Source organism: Falco punctatus (assembly GCF_963210335.1).
Source record: "Falco punctatus genome assembly, chromosome: Z".
NCBI classification, from domain to species: Eukaryota; Metazoa; Chordata; class Aves; order Falconiformes; family Falconidae; genus Falco; species Falco punctatus.
The window spans coordinates 82,885,178-82,910,973 of record NC_137586.1 but is presented as its reverse complement, the minus strand read 5'-3'; the positions used below and the strand labels follow the sequence as shown (position 1 = coordinate 82,910,973).

The 25,796-nt window shown below is 41.8% G+C and overlaps 1 protein-coding gene across 6 annotated transcripts in view; it reads right to left on the bottom strand.

Annotated features, from left to right (window-relative positions):
- Positions 1-25,796, bottom strand: part of HAPLN1 (hyaluronan and proteoglycan link protein 1) — a 65,908-nt gene that overhangs the window by 5,517 nt on the left and 34,595 nt on the right. For 5 of the 6 annotated variants that reach the window (XM_080372569.1, XM_080372570.1, XM_080372571.1 and 2 more), the window contains 2 exons: positions 13,581-13,955; positions 4,233-4,535 (listed from right to left, as the gene is read on the bottom strand). In XM_080372569.1, coding sequence (XP_080228695.1) covers positions 4,233-4,535; positions 13,581-13,955 — 678 coding nt within the window. The remainder of the gene's footprint in view (positions 1-4,232; positions 4,536-13,580; positions 13,956-25,796) is intronic. The other variant, XM_080372573.1, reaches the window with a different exon arrangement.

Here is a 25,796-nt window from a genome sequence, read left to right as displayed (position 1 = left end):
ATGCTTTCCCTTCCTTTAATCACCAGCTCCTGATAAGTGTTTTGATCTCCACTGATCATCTCAGGTAACTGATTTTGAACGGCTACATTAAATATAGGGGGGAATATTTTTTAAAAACCCTCTTCCAGTGCCCCCACCCCCCAATACCAGCAGTGACTCCAGTGACTCAGAGGCAACCACTTCAAAGAAGAGGGCACGTAGTTTGATTTTGGGTGGGCTTGTTTCTCTTTTTGGAACAATGGCTACACGTTCCCAGTAATAAAATATTCTGCAATGGTCAGAGGAGCAGTCAGCAGGCATCATTCAGAGACAACTTTTTATACCTTTCTCTTATTTAAATGGCAGAGGTGGTTAGCTTATCACATGCATTGCTGTAACAGATGGGTGGTTTACAGCTGCATTTCTAACACGATCACTAAAATTTATTCTTTGTGTTCTTAACTTCGTTAATGTGATACTTTCACTTGATCCTGCTAGAGCTGGTAACAAACAAATTATGCACTGTTGTTCTGTGCGCAAAGTATATAACAAAATGCATGTTAATGAGGCAAAAGTGTGATACAAGCTCTACTTACACCTTTCCTTCTTTGAAAATGCCTAATTATAGAGGAGATGTTAGATATGTTTATGTTTAGCTCACTCAACATGTTGTTTTCAGTGCAAAAGATTCCCATGGTTTTTCCTTTGAGAAACCCACTGTTCTCCTTCAGGAAGCCTTTGAAATTAAGCAAAGAATAACCACTCAGCTCTAGCATTATATATTCTTTATCCTGTGCCTTTTGGGCTCTGTGGGGGAAACTGCAACAAAAGGATTCTGCATTTATTCCCCCTGAACTGGTGTGTAGAAACCCAAGTGAACCTTCTAGAGGGAATGTATGGAAGATGGGCATCCCTATTCCTTGGGACAGGGCAGGGAGAGAAACTGGGGTGGTCTGCAGCCCTCGCAAAACTACATTGTGGCAGGTTGTCCCACCACATGGGGCAGGAACCTTCAGCTTTCCTACAGAGAACATGGACTAAAGTGGCTCCTACTCAGAAGGAAAAGTGAAGGATAAATCAGCTGTGAAGGAGCAGAGCTGAGCCCTCAGACGTCAGGAAATTCCAGCACGGAATTTCCTAATTTAAGTTGGATACTTCCCACTTGTGTATATTCATTTTCAATAGCCTTTATCAACACGAGGAACATAAAAGCAGGTAGGGAAACATGTTGCCATGCAATGGTTATCTCTATGCAGGCAGAAAAATTATGTTCTTTCACAATATTTTGATGGATTTCATGGACAGCATTATGTTAATGTTATTCTTTGCATTGTTTTATGAAACGCGTTAGTATATATTCTTATAAACTGGTAAGTGGTATACTGTATACTAAGTATATGAAAGATTTTCAGATTTTTGGCTTTGTTGCACAGACACAAAACCTGAACAGTTCCTCTGTGAGCCAATGGAAAGACTGGAGTATAAAGCAGTTACACAGACAGAACAAAATGTTCAAGTATTGCACTTACACTAGTCTAAGAAAAGACGCTGTAGAGGGTAATTTCAGAAAGTACTCAGATTATTTTATATTGTATTGCAGACAATCTGCTAGAGCAGTTTCCCTGTGCACGTAACAGGAGTGCATGTAGAATTCTTCGCTAACGATATAAACCCCCTTTTACCAGTCAGTATTTTTTGGTGTATGCTGCTCATCACAGATGGGATCCCACAGTTCCAGAGTGAAACCCCTGAATCTGGATTTGAAATCACTTAATTCATGACAACATTTTCTTTTTTTCACCTTAATGCCTGAATGTAATTTTGCTGTCTTTCTTCTTCGGGTAAAAAACAAGCTTTGCATGTGTGTTAGACAGACCTTTTGGTCTGACTGCTGAGTTATTTAAAACCCAGTGTAAAACCTTTTTTTTTTGTGTGTGTGTGTGTGTGTGTGTGTTTTTTGTTTTGTTGTTTTTTTTTTTTTTTTTTTTTGCTATGATGCCTGAGATCATAATGTATTTTGGGGATTTATTTCCCTTAATTAACCCAGTTAGCAGAAATCTAAACCCCACGCACCCTCTTTATTCATAGTAGACCCCACAATCTTTGGGTTCTTCTTTTTTTTTTTTTAGTTCACTTTATGCTCCCCTGATCCTGGGGCTCCTGGCATTTTTTCCAGCTCCCTCACATAAAGCTGAAGGCTTCTCTGTTTCATACTGTCAGGAGACTCCAGCAGTCACTGCCACCGCTGGAAATGCATGGTGTCCTAACCACTTCTCATTTTCCTTGGCTGTTCCTGAGCTGAAAGAATCAATATCGGGTGTTGCAGAAATAGCTCTTTGCCTATAGCCACCACCTTTGGCAACTGCAACCTGGCGGCAAAAAGGGTTATTATAAGCTCTTCCATTTACAGTGAGAAAGCTAATATAAGCTGTTAAGCATACGTGAACTGCCTGAAGTGTTGAGCTGAAAACAGGAAGCTGGCGTTTTGAGAGAGTGACTGGGTATTTCGGTAAGCTGGGGACACGAGTAGCGGAGGACACAGACAGCAGGGACGTGTGAGCATAACATCACCTGGTGAGCTGCTGATGAAGGAAATGGATGCCGAGAGAAGCAGAAGTCCAGATTTTCTGCTGACACCTTGAGAGACTTACACGGCACTGAGCTGCAGCGCGCTGGAAAAGGTGCTACTCAGCTCTATAGGTCATCCTACTGCTGCACGGTACTCTGTCTTTAACAGTCACTTTAACAGGAGGTCAGGTTAACAGACTCACCAAGGATGAAATTAATTTCAGTGTCTTGTCTTTGATTTCTCTGCTACCTGTATAAATTATCCTCACCTTACTTAAACCCTCTTTCTCCCTCTCTCTTGCTGTATCAATGCACAGACCACATTTACCTGTCAGTACTTTTTTTTTTTTTTTTTTCTCCCCAGAATAATTTTTCTCTTTCCTTAAGAGATACTGTCCAGTGGCTAGTGTGGAAGAGGGTGGTGGTTAGTGACCAGTAGTGAGAAATGTTTCCTCCGCAAGCATCGTAGATAGTGCAGCTATTACATTTTAATTCTTTTTCCTTTTATCTTCCCCTCAGTACTATTTCTATAGTACAGTGTTAAATCTGCACATAAGAGATGAGCTCATACAGGATTTTGTGTTGGATAATGAAGCAAGAAAAAAACGAGCCAGCATTTCAGGGAATGATGCAGCACAACAAAAATCACCTAAACTTTGTTTTGGACTGCATCCACCCTAATTTAATATTGTTGATTTGAAGATCGGGGTTTTTTTTTGAGAGGGTGGAGCACTATTAACACTAGGGCATATATCCTGAGAGCAAGGCTTATCTTTATTTTTTGGTGTGCTGTAGGACAAAAATGCCTCATTGTGGATAAGCAATCTGTGCAGAAACAAAAAAGGCCATGCTCCGTGGTCTGGGTGGGCTGCAAGCCAAATGTGCAAAGTTGCATAGGAATTATCTGCAAGTATGATGCTGTAGAGGATTGTAGTTTCCTTTTGCACGTGTTTACTTGCAGCATTCCTCTCATTCACAGCAATGCTTTCTAAATCCTTTTCAGCCACTAGATTAAACCTGAAATAATAGCAAGCTGAGATCAAGTCATTTCATACCTAAAGTAACATCTAGTAATAGCAAAAAAAGCCTGCAATTGCTAAAATAAGGTTTAGTGCAGACCAGGCTCAGAGAAGAAGTGAACAGGCTTTTGGCAGTGTACTAAGATTAGGAATCTAAATTGTTAGGCATAAAAGCTAGAAATAGCTTTGCTGATAAGGAAGTATTAGTCATATTAGACCTGGTACATAAGTAGGAGCTGCTTGACACAACAGCAGAGCTGAAGTAGAGATCAGAATTTTGTTTGGATTATATGTTTAAGTTCTAAAGCATCATAATTATAATTGAATTAAACAGGAAAGCTCAATTAATGAATTACAGGTTTCTTCATCACTGTAACTGAAATAAACTGGGCTTGTATCAACATTAAAAGAGTACATATAAATTTTAACGGGGTGAAAGTGGAGATATTAGAAACTCCTGCCAATACAAGTTCTGAATTGTAAAAACAATCTATGTGAACATGTGGCAAAGACAACTTCACTCTGTGCATGTGTCCTCGTAAATTCAACAACATTTTCCGAGCCTAACATAAGCTTTGAGAAATCAAACATTACTTGCTGCCGTTGGAGTTTCCTAAGCACAGAACGAGTCGTTTACAAGGTAGGGGTGAAGAGGAAGACTCTTACCATTGAAGTTTGAAGTAAAACAGAAGACATCGTATCGGCTTTTATCTTTATCCCAGAACCCGTAATTCCTGACCCCAGGCACTGTGTTCTTCCCTCCGCAGGGCTCCCTGGGCTTAGTGATGGGGTACTGCACGGAGCCATCGCTGAGCCAGCCGGCGTTGCACCAGTCCAGCCCTGACCTCCAGGCATCGTAGAGCTGGTCAAAGGAGGCGATAACAGAGTCTTGGTCCAGACACGCTCGCTGAGCCTCGTGGAAGTTTAAGTTGTAACGACCCAGCCGTGGAGCGTAAGGGAACACAACACCTGAAGTGGTAGAGAGAGGGTGAGTTACTAGGCACTGCAAGAGCAGAAGAAAGGGAAGCAGCATGCACAGTCACCAGAAGGAGAAAGAAAGGTTAACTCCGTGATGTGTGTCAGACTGATAAGCGGTTTTACTTCTGGGGAAAAGCACAGTCAGCACACATCAGCCATTAGGTTTGAGAAGGGGATAGGGCTGCCGCCTTCCTCGCCAGCTCCTCTCCCCGTAACCTCATCCCTTTCCCAGCAGGAACCGTGCCAGGTCTGCACGCTGCTCCCATCTGCAGCCTCTCTGTCCCCACTGTCACCTCTCCCACGTGCACTCCCAGAGTGCCTAAAGACGGGCAGAGATGGCTGAAGTTTTGCAGCTACGTATTTTTCCAGTTTATCAGCTGTTAAGATCATTTTCTCATTTTAAAAAAAAGAAAATTAAAGCCCAGCCTGGTTCTATTTTTTTGTGGGATGGTATTTTCTGGCAGTCGTTTAGAAAGAAGAAATTGTAGTACAGAGGTACGTGAACTATTTCTTTTTACACACAGACATTAAAAGTGGTTTGATTGACATAAAAGAATGATATGGTCTTTGCATTGCCAAGATTTCCCAAGAGGTTCAAGAAGTTGGGTTTTGTTTGTTTGCTTTTATTTTATTTCACATTATCCTAGGAATGGGAAGTTATTTCGTGCCTGGCTCAACAGTAACATTTCAAGGCTGGATTGGCAGGAGTCATAATTTCAGTGTCCTGAGGTCTTGAAGTAGGGAATCTATGGGGAAATAAAATCAGTGAAGTCCTGTGTGGTTTTAGGGAGACTTCTCGGCTGTTTTCCAGCTGGTTTTTGGCAGTTTGTCACCACCCAAGGCGGGTGAGCTCCTCACAGAGGGCATCAGGGAGCACGGTTCCTTGAGCAGAAGTCAGGTTTCCTGAACTGCAGATGGCGAGCCATGTAGCACACAGCATGCCGCAACCTAAGACAACCCTAGCAGGGAAGCCACGTGGAACACCACCTTCCCTCGCTACCCCTACGGCTGCCAGAAGCACCGCCGCCAAACCGAAGGGCGCCTGCCAGAGCCGCTGCACAAGGAGCATGGACCTGCCAGATGCTCCCTTCAACCCCAGAGAGGCAGCTGGCCCAAAGCCTTGTCTGCTGCTCATCGGTGGAGAGCCACCGCAGGCAAGTATGGCAGAGAGACCTCACAGCAGAGGGCATCCAAGTGGAGATGGGCAATGCGGGGACACCTCCGGAACTGTTTCAGCAGCAACATTTCATTGAAGTCATTGCCCTTACCTGACAGATCTTTCCACAGTGCATTTTCCACCTTTATGAAAAAGATCTGCAGTTAAAGATTACTTCTTAAAGCACGAAATATCTTTCAAAAAATGCTGAAGACACACACACCACCCCCCACCCCCCCCCACCCCCATGTGGCTCTGATAAAAGTGAAGAGAGAGACTTGAAACAAAAGTTTGGATCAAATCTTTGGCAAGGTTCAGAAACTTAACCCAGATCTAAATTTTACAGTTGGCTTTAGCCCAGTTTCATAATAAGCTGAAATAAAACGGCATCAGGGAAGATCCAGCTCAAAATGTTTATTCTCAAACATCTCTGTAGAACTAAGTGCCGTAGGATGCAGAGGGACTGAAGACAACATAACGCATGAGATGAGCCAAAAACTTTACACCAGTGTAAACATCCATCCTTCTTTTTACTTTCTCCCTGCTGATGAATTCTTCTGCCTCTAACAAGTCCCTTCTCTCCAGGGCAATGTAGCACAGGATAGAGAAATTACATTACGGACATGCAAGAAGCAGTTCTTTCTGAACATGCAAACCCACTTCGGTGCCTGTTCCACTGGTATCTTAATGCCTGCCTTCCTTCCCTCTCTCCCTCGCCCATCTATCATCCAAGAAGTGTTATTTTCGTTAAACAGAATCTTTGTTATTACTAAACCTCAGTGACTTGGTCCAGGAAAATAAAGCATGCAAATCTAAACTTGGCAGGGTAATAATAAACAATATTTTGCTCTCCTTCAGCAATTAACTAGTGTCTGCTGAGGTTCTTTCCTCTTGTAAATCCTTTGTCAAAGGGCTTTTCAGTTATTAGCCGTTCTCAACTATAAAGCATGAATGTAATGTAACAGAACATGTACTTTTAACTGTAATTCATAAATAAAAGCTGTAGACGTCCTATATTTTTCTGGATCTATGTTTTCCCCTCCTCCTCCTCGCCTCTTTTTTAAAAAAGTATTTGTTCCCCTTCAGTGCTAATGGTTAGAACTATCACTGGCTATAATAAAAATGTAGCAAATGTCAGAGGAGTCCAAGCTTTATTACTTTATTAGAAATCCAATACTTATTATTTTTCCAGAACTACACTTCCCCAGACAACCAATTCCTTGGCCAGTACCTGTGTCTGATTTGCATATACATGTTAAAAAATCCCTAAATTAATCAGAGATGTTTATTTTTTAATCAAGTTCTAAACTTACATAATTACAAAAACTGAGCAACAATTAATTGGAAATTACTGAAATGGATTCCTTAAGGTTTCCAAAATCGCTTTTTAAAAGGCGTTAAATATGTATGTAAATTTGTTACGAAGCTATTTGAAATTGACAGTTCAGGACATAATGTTTTAATAACATAAATATGCACAAAACTGTAACATTAGCTTTGGGCTATATTTGGGTAGACTACATAGAAGCTGAATTTTGTTTGAGTTCATCTGCAGTACAAGCCTGCAACTGATTAACATTAATTTCACCCTGCAGATGGGGGTGGCCATTGTTGATTTTATAGAGCTAAATTGACTGGGTATGTGAGCTTTGCACTGTCTTGCATCTTTAGTATTATTTTTCTTCTTCACTTCCTTATCAAACCTAGCTGAAATTTATAGTTAGATCTTACTATTCATCTTCCTTTTGTTACAATTTAGGAGTACCGAACTTTATAGTTAATTGCCAAACATCTTCTTCAGCCTTGAATCTTATAACCTATCAAAAGATAATCCATCCCATCTGTTCCCGAAAGGACAAAAGCTGTCCTGAGGATTGTTACTGTTCCCAAACTAAAGACTGAACCTAAACTCCTGACTCCAACCCTGTGTTTTACCACTAGACAAAACACCCGCTTCCAAACGTGAACAAATACAGCCTAAAGAATGGAGGAAAATAAAAATTTCCAGGCTCAGATGGTTAAATTCTGGTCAGTCTGTGGGAAGACTGAGCTGAGGAGCCTTAACTTGACCTTAGTGATTCGGCTCCCTACCCTAAGGAAGCAGCTGAGCCACTTGTGGAGCCTGGATGGGGAATATTAATTTACAACACCGACTTCACAGTGTGGCTCCTCTCCCAGCCATGCGGTTCTCTGGAACAGGTCCTACCCCCAGGGAAGGGCCTCCTTTCCTGCAAGCAAGAGCAGAAGAACCTGAGACACATCAATTCAGTGGAGAGTAAATCTCTCGGTGAAAGAGGAGGGCCAGATGAGGCTTGCTGAATGCACCTGTGGCAATGCAATCACAGTCCAGAAAATGACTGTTGTAATGGAAATTAGGATTTCTACCAAACCGGAACACAAGAACCGGATGTATAACATGCCGTCCCCATATGCACACCCGTATTTCCACGAATGCCTTACATTCAGTTCCACAAATGCACAGCTCTGCTTAGGTTACTGTGCATTTTACGGAGTGCAAAAGAGATGATATCTGCCTGTCCTCCATAAACTACTTGCATTTCAGAGTCTTACGAGCAGGTAATCCCTAAAATTCAGTGCAAGTTCTTTGCGATTACTCAGTCGCTACAGGCATGTTGCCAGCGCAAGGGGCTGCAATGGTTACCCAAGACAACAAACTGAGGAAATAACCTTAGAAAGCTCAGCTCCTGTAACAATTTATGGGTATCTATTAAGCCACCGCCATGCACAATTAGCAGTTTTCAGAGTATTTACACATCAAAATAACACAATTTTCTGTTGACCCATATGGAAGAAAAAGATCTTTTTACAGCCAGGGTAAAGAAATGGACTTCTTTGAGTTCTACCCCAAAGAGAAAAGTAAGATTTCCTGTAGCCAGTGTAAACGTGGGGTAACAGTAGTGTTTGCTATATACTGCACTGTAGGGTACAGTTTTATGCTGGCAGGTCATACACCTGATGGCAAAAATTTCCATGCTGCATTTCTAAAATTGTATAAAAAGCGCCAAATCCCTCTTTTTCTTTGGGATTCTACCCCCATTTGTCTGCCTGTCAGGACTGTCAGATACCTGATCGTTCAGCCACAGGGTGGGACACTGGCTGCCGGCAGGTATCAGTCTCCTTAAAAATGAACCTGAAGCTTGAGGTGGTGTTTGTTCAGCCCACAGCATCCCGTAACCGACCTGTCAGTGGGGCTGCTTATTTCTGACTAATACAGGCATACGAACCAGGCTTATCTGGCCTGGGAACAGATTATTCCCTTATTTTTCCATAGTCTTTAGCAAAATGTGGAGGCTGTTGTCTTTCCTGGCTCTCCTTAGGCTAACTAGTCCTAATTCTTTTAGCATTTTCCTTTTGGGTCATTATTTCCAGATAGTTTTTTGCTGCTGTATTTTGAACTTTTTACTTCACCTGCATCTTTCAGGTGCCATTACTCACAGCACTCGTAAACACAGCTGTGTCTGCAAAGACCTCTTACCGTCTCACAGAAAGAATTACATCGGTCTGTCATGACTGACTGACTCTTAACAAACGCCTGTTGTCTTTTACAAGGCTTTTTGTCATCTTCTAAGGATCCACAAATAGTGTGTCCTATAAAATCAGTGTTATAGTAGAGAGTACAACAGATTGCCACACAAAGGATATTTAAAATAGCTCTTCGTGTATGACTGTAACAGCAACACACAGAATAAACCAGTATGACACACAGTATTATGCTAGATCTGATCTCTCCTGCTGTTGAGAGCATGGAGCTGGTTTCATATTGGCTTAAGCTATGAAATCCCCATTGCTTATAACCAGCTTAATAGTGAATGACTAGATTAGAAAATGATTGCTATGACAATTCGGAAGAACTTTTTATATGAAGCTTATGGATTTGTTTGATGTATTTTGAACTAGAAAGTCTGATTTGGAAAGAGATGCCTGTTCTTTTTCTAACTCTGTCTTGAACATAAAAGCTAACATACCTCTAAGCAAGACCATAAAACCTGATGGGTTTTTTGGTTCCTGTGGAGCCACCCAAAGAGTTGCCTTCAATCTAGAAGCAGCTTCCCACCAAGATTTTTAATGGCTTTATCTAGATCTGCCTATTTCTGGTACTATTGAAGGTACAAAGTAATTATTTTATAGCCTGTATCGCAAAACTAATGTGTTCAGTTATCACCTCTCCCTGGAGACAGAGACTATTAAAAAAAATTCTAATAGAGCAAAAATCTGCCTTTGGCACTGTCGTGTTGTTCTGCTTTCTTTGTCACCTGGCCCATGAATCTCACAAACAAACAGCACACAAAATCTGTGCCTCAGCAGTAGAATCGAGGGCCAGTGCTGGTGCCTTTGCACGCCCGGGAAGCTGAAGCACACAAACCTGATGTGGCCAGATCCATCACAGTGCCTAGTATTGCTAAGAAGGGGAAATAGTAAAGCACTAACATAAAGAAAATTTAGTCTAGCGCAGTAAATCACCAACATAAAGAAAATCTAATGTAAGCTGAGAAACCTTTCTTTACTTATGACTTGGGCAACAATAGCTACCTGCCATAGGAGACCGCTTAATTTGTTAAGGTTTTGACTCTCAGAAGAGTGTAAAGCTAATGATCTATACTTTATGTGCAGGAGGAGAGTAAGGCCAGGTTAGTGAGAAAATGGCTCTGGTGACAAGGCCAACGTACAAAGCGTCCTGCTCTCTGCAGTGCTTGACATTTCTTGTGGCCACCGTGCCCAGACCAACCCTCCTGCCCTTAGACCAGTCCTGGTACTTCAGGCTAAGGATGATACTCTGACATGACTGAATAGTTCTTAAAGCTGGCGGCTGTGAAATGGTGAGTGAATCCCAGTCCCGACCTTTAGCTGCTAGACAGCACTGTCTCACTAGTGTAGGGGGAAATGGCATGGTTCTGCATTAAATAATAGCACAGAAAACACACCAAAAACATGTTAAGGTATATAACAAACAGAGACCGAACCTAATTCCACTGCTTTTTCAAAGCTAAAAGTACCAATCGTTACAAACAGTCTATTTAATGACAATCCTAGGAGGCCTTTAAGTCTATAAGAATAAAGCACTATCTCATTTGGAGAAGAAAAAGGTCCACTGAGGTAGAGGCCAACTATTTTCATATTGATATATTCACATGCTTTTTGCCTAGCCAAAGCTATACCGTTTGTACAGGAGGCTCACACTGGAGCGATCAGCTGTTTCGCACTGCTAGTGGGCATTCCTGGTTATAAATGGTTTTGTTTTGCTGCCAATTAACATCCTTAGGGCCATCATCTCAGGACATCAAGATATTGATGCAAATCCTTCCCACTGTGAGATTAACCTTATTATTTATAACAAATGTAGAATGTTGCGATGGGCTGATAGATTTTTCTTTTTCTCCAAAGATTGATTTTTTTTTTCCTTGATCTGTTCTGCATGGCTCAGAGACATGAAACGGCAGTTAAAGCCAGCACTACACAGAGCTGCAAATGAGGTGAAAAATATACACAGGAGATGCAGACAGAGTATGTTCCATCACCTATATATGCCCATTGTAAACAGAAGTGTATTTTAATCATAATTTTAGAAGGAAACTTTACTGTAACCTAGACCCAGAGTGACTGGATTTAGCTGCCATACGCAGGACTGACACTGAGACACTCACTGGTCTTATCTCACCTAAAGGTTACCTTTTACCTTGGGCTTTCACAAATGAAGTTTTCCTGTCAGTTTAGGAAACATCACTCTATAACGTCAGGAGGGAACAGCCTTACACGTCCCATGTCTGACAAAAAACATTAAAACGACATTGTTCCTTACGTTAGCCAGACACTAGTTAAAATATTAAAACTTCCCTTTGAGCACAGATTGGAACATACTTGGTTGAAGACATAAGATTCCTCCCATCCTTATGAATTTCCTTGTTTTGGAGGGGGTGGGGGTGGGGAACAGGAAGGAATGGTGCTGTCATACAGGACGGGCTGGAGTTGGCATATTTGAGAGAGAGACACTGTAGGGTAACAGCAGTAAGCTAGAGGGGACAGTGTCTACCAGGAGGTGGGACCCAGACCTTGTATCCAGTGGGCTGGTGCTATACCACGAAACAGTCGCGGTAACAATACATAGAAAATCTCCTTTTTTCAGCCGTGTTACTGAATGCAGTAAAGATTTCTCATTGCTTTCTTGCTCTAGTGTCAACCAAATATTGCCTTTCAAATGCGGGTCTGCGCGCAAGCAAAAGCACTGAGCTTCAGGCAAAACCTCCCAACCTGCCACTACAGCCGTCAGCATCTCCCCTTCCCCAGGCTCTCCTGGCACAGCACAAAGCATTTGTACTGGAACCTCCTCACTTTCAACACTTTCAACAGCAGAAAGATAATGAACTTTTGCTTCAGGGGCAAAATGCTGAGTGGCACCAGACAAGTATCTGATCCAGACGTGTGGTGTGATGAACACTTCAAAGGCTTTACACTGGCTCTGACCCTTTTACACTGCCAAAAAAACCCCATAATGCCGTAAAACACAGGGAAACCCCAGGATCTGATGGGGAACAAGATATATAGTTACTTATCTGGAATATCTCGAAGCCTGGTGAGAGGTATGTACTTAGGATGTAAGCAAACTGCCAAAATAATATTAATGAATACATTGAGCATCCTTGATTGCTTTATCTCATAAGTTTGAAAAGAACAGTGTGCATTCCTATTAAAGATGGATTACATGAGGTGAAACAACCTAAGTTGACTATCCTGCCGGCACAGAAACTGTGCAGGTCCTTTCTGCACACAGAAATGGAAGGCTTCAGCAGCCTCCAACCAGGAATGGAAAAATGGATGTAAGGGAGTAAGCTAAGCCCATGACATTTATTTGGTTCCAAGAACCACTCAGCCAGCCTTACTTTGCAGGGTAACTATATAACCATCATGATGCACAATAACCCTCAGTGAAAGAGCCACCTATTTCACCCACTTAGAGGTGTGAGAGCCAAGGGTTTGCTTTTCTTCTTTTCTTTTTCTCCCTCACTACTTTTCACAGATAACGTGGCTGTTACGAAGTTCTCTCTGGCTCATGCTTCCTGGTAAGTGTGAGGGTGAGGGAGACATCTTCGTGCAATGTTCAGGTTACTGCCTAGTTCAGTGCAGTATTTTGAGGGAAGAGGAAAAATGCTGGTTTACATGCATTGAACCTCATAAAATTTATCTGAATTTCCTAAGAGTAAAGGAATGCTGAATATTTGGCCCTCTTGAAACCTGTTTCACTAATTTTCCTAATGATTTGTACTCTACCGTTTTCAAGAATATTGCTGAAGGAAATGACCACAGACTATATGTTGGAGTCGTCCTGGCAGGCAATATAGAGATCTTTTTTATGTAATTATAAGGCTGGAAAAAAACAACAGCATTGTCTCTGGAAAACTACTTTAATATTTTTTGCCTTTGTAAGAAGATTTGTATTTGCTTGTTAATCTAAAATGGCCTGAAGTTCTGTAAAATGGCTGTTACGGGAATATTTAATATAATTTTGCCTAAGTCTCCTGTAAAAACATTCACAATGACTTCTGTAAAGTGATGGGAGCAAATTAAAAACATACAGAGTTCTTCATACTATGTCTGGTCATTCTTTTTTGGGTCCCCTCGCACCGGGTCTCACTGGGAGCTGAATATGCCATATGGTAGCATAAGTTACAGAAGTCCTAATGTTCTTCTAATTTATGATCACTGTCATGGGCTGCCAGGCCAAGATCCCCAGAGCACAATGAATCCAACTTCTCAGTTTGCTGGTATCACTGACAATACAATACCAGCAGTATTAGGACAAAAACCCCAGGTATTCCTTAACACCACGCAAATCTGAATTTATGTACAAGTCAGGCGTTACCTACCTTCCAAATTCAGAGCTACCACTGCTGTGTCATCCTCTAATCCTTCAATAACCTCACACTTATATCTTCCATAATCCTCCAGTATTATATTTGTGATTATAAGAGAGGCATCGTTTTCACTGCTTTCCCTCAGAAACACTCTGCCTTGGTAGTTTCCGTAGCTCTTTCTGTGGTGTCCCATTGCAACAAAGACGTCCACTTCTTTGAGGTAATCTGAGGTGAGTTTGGTCCACTTGACCCGGATTTTGTGGGTTCCTGAGCCAGCTGTTGATGTGTGTTCATGGTAAAATTTACATGGCAGTGTGACATTGCCACCCCGGTGTGAGAAGATTTTAGCTTGCTCTGCTACCACAAGTAGACGGGGTCCATTTTCTGCTAGGATTCAAGGAGAAAAACAGAAACAAGAATTAGTCGGGCAACCCACCTTTTAAAGAATGGATATGATCAATGCCATTACAACCATCTGCAATATTATATGTTAGGTCTGCAGGATTGTTTCCCTGCAATCATTTTGTACCCATGCAGTAGCAGGGTGCATAAACCAGTTATATATAAATATTTACTTAGCTGCAAGTATGTCTGCGTGTGTACACTCCCAGACAGGCAGAGAGGCAAAGCGGTTTGCAGCATGGCCCCGCCACATAGCACAGGTCATCCTATATACTCCATAGTCACAGAGTTGTACAAACCTATTTACAGAGTTGTACAGCTGGTGGATGGATGCCATCGCCCATAAAAGGTTTCACACAGACATCCTGTATTTCCCTGCATGTTGCTCAAGAGCTGTCTATCAATGCTGAATTTTTTATTATTTTTTTTTTTTGTAATTCAGTTTTCACTTATGGACTCACTTATTCAAGCAGCAGCACACAAAGCACCTCACGATCCGGGATGCAGTGTGTATCGTACTCACAAAACAGGAAAACCATTACTGTATCAAACAGCACTGTTTATATTGACATGAAAAGTGTCAGCATGATTCTACACTGTCTCATTTTTTATTTCTATTTTATTCTAATTATTGAGTCTGAACTCCTCTTCTGACATACTTCCACTAAAGGAAGGAAGACAACTTAATGTTCAAATGTAAAATCCAGTCCTCTCCTGCCCACTTTCCCCATCATCTCAATCTGACTTTTCCTCATCTGTTTTCCTCATCTCCTTCAAACTTATCACTATTTTATCTTAGCCATTTTGATCTCCCTTCTCACACAAACCCTCATTTAACTGGCTGGCCCCTCTCCTCCTCACCCCCAGCCCATGCTCCCGGCTCTCAGTTCTCCCTAGGAGGTCACTACAGCTGATGCTGCTCTGTGAAATCATTATCTTTAGGACAGCCAGCCCCCGCAGGTGCTCGCTTCCAGCCCAGAGTCTCTGCAGCTTGACAGGCTGTGCTGCCTTGGGAAAACCCTGCAAAACACAGATTTCATGGTGGCAGATGTATCCAAAAGCAAGAATATTTCCTCCTTTCATTACCTCTTGCCTCTGCTCTCATGTGCAGTTTGCAAAACTGATTTATGGAGGTCAGCACTTCTGCAGATATTCTGCCTCTATCACCGAGGCACCGACCGGGACTAGCAATGAATCACCAGTGCTCTGCTCGCCGGGAAAGTTACCGACCTTGCTCTACCTAACAGATCGTGAAGAAAGACTGCAATTTCCTATATTTGTTCAGCAAGTCAATGCAACCGCCTAGAAATGTCATTTCTGACCCTAAGGCTTGGTCTGGCTCTCCAGCACCAGCAAAAGCCGAGGCTCAGTTCCCGAAGGTGGAGGCTGCCCCTACGAAGGCTAGCAGGAATTTTCTGCTGGCACGCGCAGGGATGAATCTGGATTGATAGGACAAAACCACAGAAACATGTACAAAAATATCATCAGCCAGAGAGAGGTGTGGATAACTGAAAGAGGGAGGGAGGTGAGCTGGCACATGGAAGTTTCAGTGAGGAGCCCACCAGTGAGTAGCATCCCACCCAGCCAGCTGTCTGACCACAGCACTGAAAAACCCTGCGGTGTGTCTGCAGCCATGGAGGTGCAGGGACACGTCAGTATCTGTAGCTCATAAATGCCACCAGACACTCCGAGGCTTCTGAGTCTGCTGGCTAAATGATACACTCACCTGAACTGCAGTTCCAGCTTGAATTCACTATCTGCCCGTGCTGGCTACACTAAGCAGCAGAAGAAACCCCAGGGGGTGCACGATTTTAGGATTATGCTAACACGTTCGGGGATGACAACTGTGAAGACAAGCTCGCCGAGTGCAAACGTGCATCTGCTTAAGAAAAACAGGTATCCCAGGCGTGTACTTCTTTGTCAGGAGCTGCTGTGTCAATAGCGCTGCTGTTACCTGCACCGGGCAGGCCAGCCAGGGCACCAGCCTCCTTAAGAATGAACAAGCTTGAGCATCACAAGTTGTTTTACCAGGATAACAGACCTTCCTACATAGTGACAAATGATTACTGTGGAACAGCAGTTAATTTTTATTAATTAATTAAAAAAAAAAAAACAAACAAAAAACCAGTAGGGCTCTGGTAGCCCATCTTCCTACTTCCAGAGGAGAGCATCCAAGGAGAGAGGTGAGCTGAGGCAAGGCACCATGGAAAGTGTTGCTAACACTGTTTCCACAGGATGAGGAGAAGGAAGACAGTGAAGGCGGCCAGGATGGTTTGTCTCTGAATTTCCCTGTTTCCTTCAGGTACAAAGACGTTCCACAAACTTCTGTCCACTTTGGGAGGAGAAATGTTATACTTTGGGGTGGTTATTACCAAGAAACCTGAATCAGAGCTCAGCTATGTTGGGTCTTTAATATTGAAATAGTCAAGTTAATAAATATTGGCAGGATTGGGGCAGGAGGGAGAGTCTGACTCAGGCTGCTAAGGCTCGCTCTTTCTAACAACAATGGGCCCGTGCCAGCAAGTCCTGGAGACTTGCCGAGAGCACTGTCACCTCTGACTCCAGCATTATCACCCTGATGCGGTGCTGTGCCTCTCTCCTGGCTGCTTCCCACCTCCTCTGGCCCTTCGCAGCAGCCACTACCCCAGGCTGTGCCTCGGTAGGTGTAAAGAACAGAGGGGACGGCAACCCGGGAAAGGAAAGCATGGCTTTTCTCAGCCTGGAGCATCTCTTACGTCCTCGGAGGCTCAAGGGGAGATGCAACACCTGAAATACACCTCCACTGTCAAGTTTTCTAAAAGCCAGTTCTTTTTTACAGAAAAAGAGATGCTGCGCCCTTCTCTCTGGCAAGACAGCAGGGCAGAAAATTACATTGCTGCTGCTCCCAGACTTAGGAGAGAAGGAAGGATCTCTGGCTTCTGAGGAAAAGCCTATGTCAGACTGGGAGATGCTGCACACCTGCTTTTTGGGCTGGAAGAGATGAAGAAAACATGCAGGCAGCAGGGACTCAGGATTAAAAATGACTGGGGTTTGGCAAAAGGCAAAGAGGTCTTTATTATCCAGCAGCCAGTGAGAACCAGGGCCGAATTTCTGGCACATTTTTGGGACCATGGCAAAATGAATGGTCATGGTCTTTCTGGAGCTGACAGAGGAGGAGTTTAAAGAAAAAAAACAACAAACAAAATAATGCCCAAGGACAGAGCAAACCAGAATTCCTTCACTCACTATATGTTTAGGACTCTGGATGGAGCATTCTAGATTACTGCTGTGAAAGTCATCTTAAATGACCTTAATGCAAAGGGCTACCTTAACACAATGAGCAATGATCTGTTGTGAAACAGTGATCTGGTCACGGAAGACTTAAAGGCTTGTCAGAGTGGCTCCCTTTCTGACAAGGCTGCTGCTTCTGAATAAAATTACCTTTGTATCTAGATGGCAAGAATATCTAAAAGATGAGTATGAGGAGGAAAAGATGGGACATGTGAGTGTTACCACAGAGGCCAGGCATGTTACTTGAAGAAGACAATACTTCTTTTTCCCCAGAACTACTTTCTTCAGAAGTACCACCAGAGAATTTGTAAGGTGAACGGCCAAACAACTATAAACTCTGCAAACCCCAGATAATCCCTCACTAAACAGTTGTCTGCAACGGGACGGCTTGATCCTTGCTGGAGACAAGACAGACCACGTGCATGGCCGCTCGAGGGCCTCAGATGGTGGACCGGCAGTGAGGAACGTGCTGGGCAACCTCCAGTTGCTCCTTCTGCTGGGAACAGAGATGGCAACAGCCTGGTTACTGGCTCTGGTCTCAGCTCCAAGGTCTGAAGTGGGATGAGAAAGCTTTGCTAGGTGGGGTTTTCACTCTTCCAGGCATATTTTGCCTTCTAAGATGGCAGCTAGCAGCGGCTTAGCTGTTGGCACAGAATCAGGCACCACTGGTGACTAATCTGGCGTATTTCTTCCACTCCTGCTTCCCTACTATTGATTCTGACAGGCTGTGGCCTTTTGTTAATCCTCTTGGTGCAATTAGATGGATGACAAAGGCAAACATCATGCAAAACCAGCTAAGCTAGCTAAAAATGAATTTGTCCGAGTTGCAGAAGCTGTCCAGCTGCATGGAACAACATACAGCTCTGGGAGCTGCTTTTCCAAGCTTGAGGGAAAGACTGACTGCCACAAATGAAAACTCACTTGGAAACTTGCTATTTTGGTCAGTTTTGCTGTATCTCTGTGGTGCCAAACCAAGCGGGAATATGGTGTAGGCAAAAGAGTATCTTGCTAGTAGTAAGTCACAGGCAGCAGCACGCTATCTGCCTCTGTTTCATTCTCTGCCTCTCCTCCTCCCGTGTCTGAACGCTATGCAATTAGCACTGCTGTGCTGGTCATTGCTTTGTACACATCTAACCTTTCCTTCAGAGCGAATCCTGCTTTCAGGACAGTAAGCGGGCTTCTCTTATGCTCCTGCAGCTCTCAATTCAGTCTCACCTGCTGGCTTATTGGTTTAGTTCCAAATTTTACTGCTGGACACGTATTCAGATTTGTTTGTCTTTTTATGTTTGCTTTTTTGTGTGTTTTTTTTTTTTTTTTTTTTTTTTTGGTGGTGTTTTTTCCCCTCTCTTGATTGGCTTCTGCACTCGAGGGTAACAGCAAGCCAGGTCTGGAAGGCCAGGAACATGGTGCGGGGCAGAGAGGATGCGTCACGCCACGACCTTTGGCAAACAGCTTTATCCACTTGATCCATCAGAAATGTCCAAAAGCTTATGCTGACCTGGTTAAGAAACTTGATTATTCCCACATTTTAATGGACTAACATACAGAGCAACAGTGGGGAAAAAATGTGCATTTTTAGAGGGGAAAAAAATTGTAACTTAGGGATCACATTAGAGATGTGGTTTTTTAGATAAACTCATGTATTGCCTAAATGTTCCACACTGCCAGCAAGCCACCAGGCATTGTTAGCAAGCCACTGTTAGCAAGCCATTAGCAGGCCATACGTTATTAACCATATTAGGTTAATAACACCCTGTGCCATCCTACTTTAAATAAACACGGAGTTGTCTCTTGCCTTCCTGTAGTGTTACCTGGGACTTAAACATAAACTCTCATGCCAAAATATCCTCACTCTTTCCATAGCAGTGGCATGGTTTATTATGCTACCATGCTTATTTAAAGCTCAGAAATTATTTCTGTGATAACAGTAACTCCCAATTGCTATAATATGTATAGAAGTGCATTACTGGCATACACATATATGTGTGTATTACTCAAAGAATCTGAAGGGAAAAACACGAAGAAGAACTAAGCAAACATTTTTTTCCACTTTACTTTTCTTACTACATTTTTTCTAAATGTGTTTTTAACTAACACTTTTTACTTTTTCTTCTAGGGGAAAAAAAAAATCCAAAAATTGTTGTGTATCAGCTGTAAAACTGGGAAAAACCATTCTTATTTGGCCCAAGCATTAATGTAATTTTTGTTAATGTCATGAGAAAGCAAACGTAAGTATCATACTCCCATGTTCCTACCCTAAACTGACAGGAATAAATTACTTTCTATATGTTAGTTTTAAGTTTTGACGTACAAATGGGTAAGAGAGATGCTACGTAAATCTAGAAAGTTCAGGTACATGGTTCCAAATACTTGTACCGCTAAAAATACCTATTTTAGAAATGGAAGAGAAGACATCTGTCTCTCCAACACAGAGATGACAAGACTGAAGTGAAACATTTTTCAGCTGACCCCGTGTGTTCAACCACAGTAACACGTTGGGGGGAATTGTTAAACAGGCCTTATTAACTCCAGCTTAGGTTTATAGGAGACGTAACAGCACATAAAACCAGCAGGGAAACAACAAACTTCAGCTCTTTAAAGTATTGCCACCTATTGCCTTAAACAAACCTTAAGCATGTGTTTACTTCAGTGTAGATAAAGAAACTGCATGAACATCAGGCCTAATAGACCAGAACAGGGCAGAAGTCATGGCAGTGTCTCTGCACCCCTTCCGCGCAGAAGGAAATCCTCACGGGTGGCCACTGAGGCTGTTCAACAAAACCAAAGTGTCACACAGAACCAGTGAGGAGCTTTTCCAGTTCTTTGATTACCTTCAAATGCTACATATATGGAATTAGAGTGATGTAGCAAGTAAAGGCAAATCAGTAATTTAGATTTATGTTTAAATTAGAGTGATGTAGCAAGTAAAGGCAAATCAGTAATTTAGATTTATGTTTAATGTGAATACTTTTGCTTCTGTAATAATTTTTTAGTATCCAAATATACTCATACCTATCATTTAAGGTCTGTTCCAGAATATGCAGCCCTGAATACCAGGAAACCACCACACCAGCAAGAGATGAGGTTGCTCTTTGCTGACATTTCCATTACATGCTGTTGCAACCTGCCATACACTGAAGAGGAAAGCAAGTTGTGTTGATGCGATAGGGGCAGCTCAATTATAAGAAGAAACTACAAAATGGATCATGCCATAATCTAAAGTGTCCTGAATGGCATCAAAACTAGTAAGAAATTTTAAGTGGAAAAGATAAATGGTAGAAAATGGAAAGAAGTAATAAGTAACATCACTGAAAATTGAAAAAAACATGCGAAAGGTGGACCAAAGGAACAAAGTCAAAAGGAAAGTGGTAAAGCACGATAAGAATTAATGTGAGAGGTCAAAGCAGTAGTGCATTGAATCTCTTATGTTTTTGACTAGTCCAGTTTCTTTCTCTCTGTTGGTTCTGGCTTGTTCTGAAGGAAAGGAAGCGGACTGTAAATAAAACTCATTATCATGAAAGAACAAGTTGGACAAAGATTTCTTCTGCTTTTGTTATTATTTGTTATTAAATGATTTAATTTTAATTTTTTTAATAAGGCAGTATTAGAAAGTTTTCTTCTCATTCCATGTTGACGTATTTATTTGTTTGTATAAACAAATCTGTGCTAAGATCTTGACAGGTGAATGGGTGTATTCTTGTATCTGAAAGGTAATGAAATGCTGCACAATATAAATTTACTTGTATTTAAGGAAAAGTTAAAGGTTTTTCCCTCACCAATCAAATTTTGTATGCCTTCCCTGGCCCTTCTTGTGTTTCTAAAACCTGAACAAACTGGAGGCATACGTTAAAGGCTCCTGCCACGGTTAAGTAATTAACTTAGCAATTACCGTAAAGTCAACTTCCTTTATTTTGCAGAACAGCTACACACAGAAGAATGCCCTTATCTCCAAAGAGTACTCTGCCTCTTTGAATAATTGGTCAGTAACTAGCACTATAAATAGATTAGAGAGGTATACAAAACTGAGCACTGAAAAGAGTCATCATGCACTCTCCTGGGTCACAGAGTCCTCTGCCAATCTTGACTTCAGAGGAAAAAAAAGGGTCTTTGATGACATGTAGATGCTTAGAGTAGTATTGTTTTCTTGTTGTGGAATCTTACTTGGCTAGGGTATACTTCTGTCCCATTTCAACATTCACCAGATGATTTCTTTTAGGATTCAGTTTTTTTTCTAAGGACTGAAGCTGGTGTCCCCTAAGGCACACACAGATTACTGGGGGTGGGTGTTGGGGGGAGGGCAGTGAGGGGGATGACACATCTTATTCAGGTATAGTTCTCTCATCTGCTCTTGTCCACAAAAGTTAAACTGGAATTACTTTTGTACGCAGGCAAACTACCAGAGAGGAAAGTAAACTGGTCAAGCAGTCTGGGATAACAGAGCAGCCTGACCAAAACCGCGAAACCCACCACGGGCTTCCCTTCCCCAGAAAATACAGTCACAGAAGAGATAAAATGCAGCTTCGGCTATTTTATAAATTTTGTTCATAGATATTGGAATGAAACCAAAGAAGAAAGGATATAAACAAAAGAAGCAAGCCAGAGGAAAGAAGCAAAAAGAATACTGGTGAGGGCAGGGAGGTAAGACTGTCTGCCAGGTGAGAAATGTGATTGAGGTTGAGTTTCACTTTGCTAACTGCCGAGGGGAGAACCGGGACTAGACTGGACACCGACAGGCGGAACGATGCGGTTTATGAAGCGTGTTCACCCTGGTTAGCAGATGCTGAGCCTGAGAGAGGTGGCAGGAGTTTCCGTGCTCACGGAGGGGCAGCAAAGTGGGGTAACTAGACCTTCCAGTTCCTGAAGCGGAGCTGTTCGGGGAGTCAGAAGCAAGCTGAAACTGCTGTCAGAGATAACGCAACACTAATAATAGGTGGCTGCTCCTTCGGAAGGCCAAATGAAAGACAAAGGCGATGGGGTGGCACTGTATGCATTAGTGATTTAGCAGGCTGTGAAGTAATAAGAAGTGACGGTGAATGCAAAACGGAGCATGGATCAAAAGCATGTCAGGTAGTACTGCAAAAGATCTTACCGTAGCAGTGCAAAAAAATCTTCTGAACAGTTAATTTTGTAGTGCGGAGCCACTCCAGAGATAAAGGCGGAAGGCAACAGAGAAATGACCCCAGTTCTGTATTAACAAATCCTCTCTTTTTAACAACGTTGGGTTTGATGCTCTGAAAGCATGATGTGGTTTAAAGTACAGGAAGGCATTGATATGAAATGAAAACATAAAGATGAAAGCTGAACTCAGAAAACACAGCCTGTTCAAAGAAAAGGGTAGAAAACCTCACAGCCTGAAGTACTGATGTTACTGCTGACACTTGGTATGGCAGACCTGACCGCAGAGATATTAGCTCACCTGTCACTTTCAGAATGGTATCTTGTGTTTCTGGACAACGGCAGAATAATAAATATATGTAATTTATATAATGTAATTTAACCATTAACAGGCTGATTAGTCTGACCTCAACAGCAAACAGGATCAAGACCTTCGAATGGCTTTTGAAGAAAAGTTGTTGAAGAATGAAATCAGAGTAATTCACTAGAAAGAGGGGTGAAATGTAGCAGACACCTACCAAAGGGTGCCAGACTAATTTGAGATCAAGTATGTAATAAAAATAAATGTATAAGGCCAGGGAAACATGATGTACTGATTGCTTGGAGCTCAGGGAAGTGAGTGATATGGGAAATATCTGAAAGTAGGCAGGATGGAGAAAATAGGTGTTTTGGTAGAAACTTTGCTAAGTGTCTAAGAACAAGACATGGAGGAGACTGCAATTGCTTGGGCTGAAACAGAAATGACCAGCCCAGAAAAAGGCAAATGAACTGTCTCCAGCATAATTTCTGAGACTCTCTAATATTTCCACTAATTTTACTTTACAAAGTAAACATGACTATTGAACTAATGAAATTTTCAGGTGGCATATTAAGTGTCACTGAAGGGAGGAGAACGGATATTTAGAATGTCTGAAGAAGGAAGGGTGGAAAGAGTGTGATAGCATTTAATACTGAATCGGTAACCTAGATTTTTAAGGCCTAGCATGAATAACTATTCATACAAACTTTCTGTTTGTCAATTGCAAGTGATAATGAAGGAGGATGACTATTAAATACTGTCTATCACAACAGACTATCGATCAGCACTGCAGCATGATTGGGAAAAGTACAAATTTGATCCAAGGTCTGAAAAACAAAGTGTTTTTAGCTGGAAAACAAAAATACTAATAACAGCCTAAGATCTTAACAGGAATAAAATCCTGGCTGGATGCACTCAAGAAGTATGAATTCAAACTAGAACCAGTGTAGAGATGAACTACTAATATTATCAGGTAACTAGAGGTTGTACACTTAGAGAAGATTTTGAAAAAGTTTACTCAAATGATAGCTGTGAGGATATGGTGTTTTCTTATTAATGTTTTAAGGTGAACATCAAAGAAGAAAAAATGTTTTTTGAAGCTAAGGAATAGTAGAAGAAGCACAAGGCTACACCATGGCTGTGAATAAACACGGAGAATTAGGAAAGTGTCCTTCGCCTCAGAAAAATAGGGTCCAAATCTATCTTGCAGTAATGAGATTTGAAGCCCAACTTTTTAAACAATGAAACTAAACCCACAGGAGATTACATGATGTAAAGAAGGGGAAGCAGAAGACAGTTTCGTTCATTGCCTCAGGAGATCCCTTTCAGTTCTGTGGACTTGACTACACAACATCTATCCTCACCTTTTGTTATTCCAAGGAATTCCAAAATATGCAGTCCAGGATGAGTTTAGCTACACATCTCCTGGATTTCAGCTGTGAAGGGGGATGATACATCCTTCAATGTAATATAAAATACCTTTTGTATGAAGCTATAACATGTGTTCCACAAGCTTCCCTGATTTCCAGCTCCTTTCCAGGTGTAGATCATCGTGTGTGTTTATGCAGCACTGGGCAGAGCAGAATCCCAGCTGTGATGGGATTCCACAATGCACAGAGGAATTAAAAAAAAATTAATAGTAAAAATACCAAGTTCCAAGTAGTTTTATTCCTTTTGATTTGTGGTCTGTGTATTTCAGAGCCTGAATCAGCTGATGTACAAAGGTCATGGTACAGCTCAATTTTAAGCTTTATCCATCTTTCCTTGAAGGAATAAAGTCTCGATGTTCAGACAGGCTTTCACGGGTAGGGAGAATGCTCCACCTTGAAAATTCTATCAGCTTTGGACTATTTAGCTCTTGCAGACTGCACTGTACACATGCTGAAGGGCTAGTAATAAGTGACACATACGACTTGTGAATTAAACTGCTGACTAAGGAAGTTTAACACACACATATTAAGGAAAAATAATTTTGATTTGGTTTAATTACTTCCACTAATTTAATGTTCCAAAAAGATAAATAAAGTTCAGAGATCAGAAACCGAATTACACAAGGAAAGGCAAACTGTGTGTTTATTAGATATTGATGTCAAATTTGAAATTTACCCTGGGGAACAAACATTCATCACCTCCCAAAAGCGCTATGTCTCCATTTTGCTATAACACATTCATTTGACCTTCATCCTGTGAGTTTTCTTAGAGTGAAACCAGCTCTCTGCTATTCCTTATTTGACCTTGACAATCCAAGTGGCTGTTTTAATAGGTGCAGGGTACCTTTAACTTCTGCGACTTTCCTATGAACTTCTAAATGCTCAGGCTTTCTTAGCAACCTGCCCTAACTTGGTAATTCGTATTTACACAAACGTTCAAGTAACACAATCTGCCAGCTGTTAAGAGAAAGGAATCAAACTTTAAAGAGAAAGAACAATGGTGCTGCGTTTCTTAATTTTGCAATATTAATTTTAGCCAGCCTCAAGAAACATATAAATGAAAGCAGAAGAATCTCTGTTAGTTCTGCCTGTCCTTACTGCATAAATCCCCTGTTTTTTTCTTATACAGGATGACCCTCAACGACTGAAGCTGGGACTGAAAAAACAGCTGCATTGTACTGCAGACTCAAATCCTGCTACAGCTATAAGCTCTAGGATTCAGACATGAACCAAACGGGATTGTGCAGAAGGCCGGTATTATACTCAGTGTGAATTAAAGGTATGAGGAAAGACACGTTGCTTTTGGGGTAAGCTACTTTCCTCCCCCTCCCCACCCCCCCACCCCACCCCCCGTCCCCCATCCCCCTTCCCCATTTTAAATCACCCAGTTATGATCTCAGATGTGCCGAGGCTTTTTAAATAATAAACAGCAGTAAGTTTCTGTAATGTGAAGAACTATGCATGACAGTCTTCTTACAATCAAAATATATTCCATAATAAACTAAAGGTATTTCACCCCTTTGCAGCTGCTTGTTACTTTAGGATGCATGCTTTTGTCCTTAATCTTAAATCATGCTGCACTTTACTCACCAATCTTTGCAAGGCTTTGACTAGGTGCTATTACACAGTGCAACTTTCATTTTTTTACTTTCCTTAGGAGTAATAACAGTGCAACAGAACCCGAAAAGAAAAAGTTTTGTCACCAGTAATAAC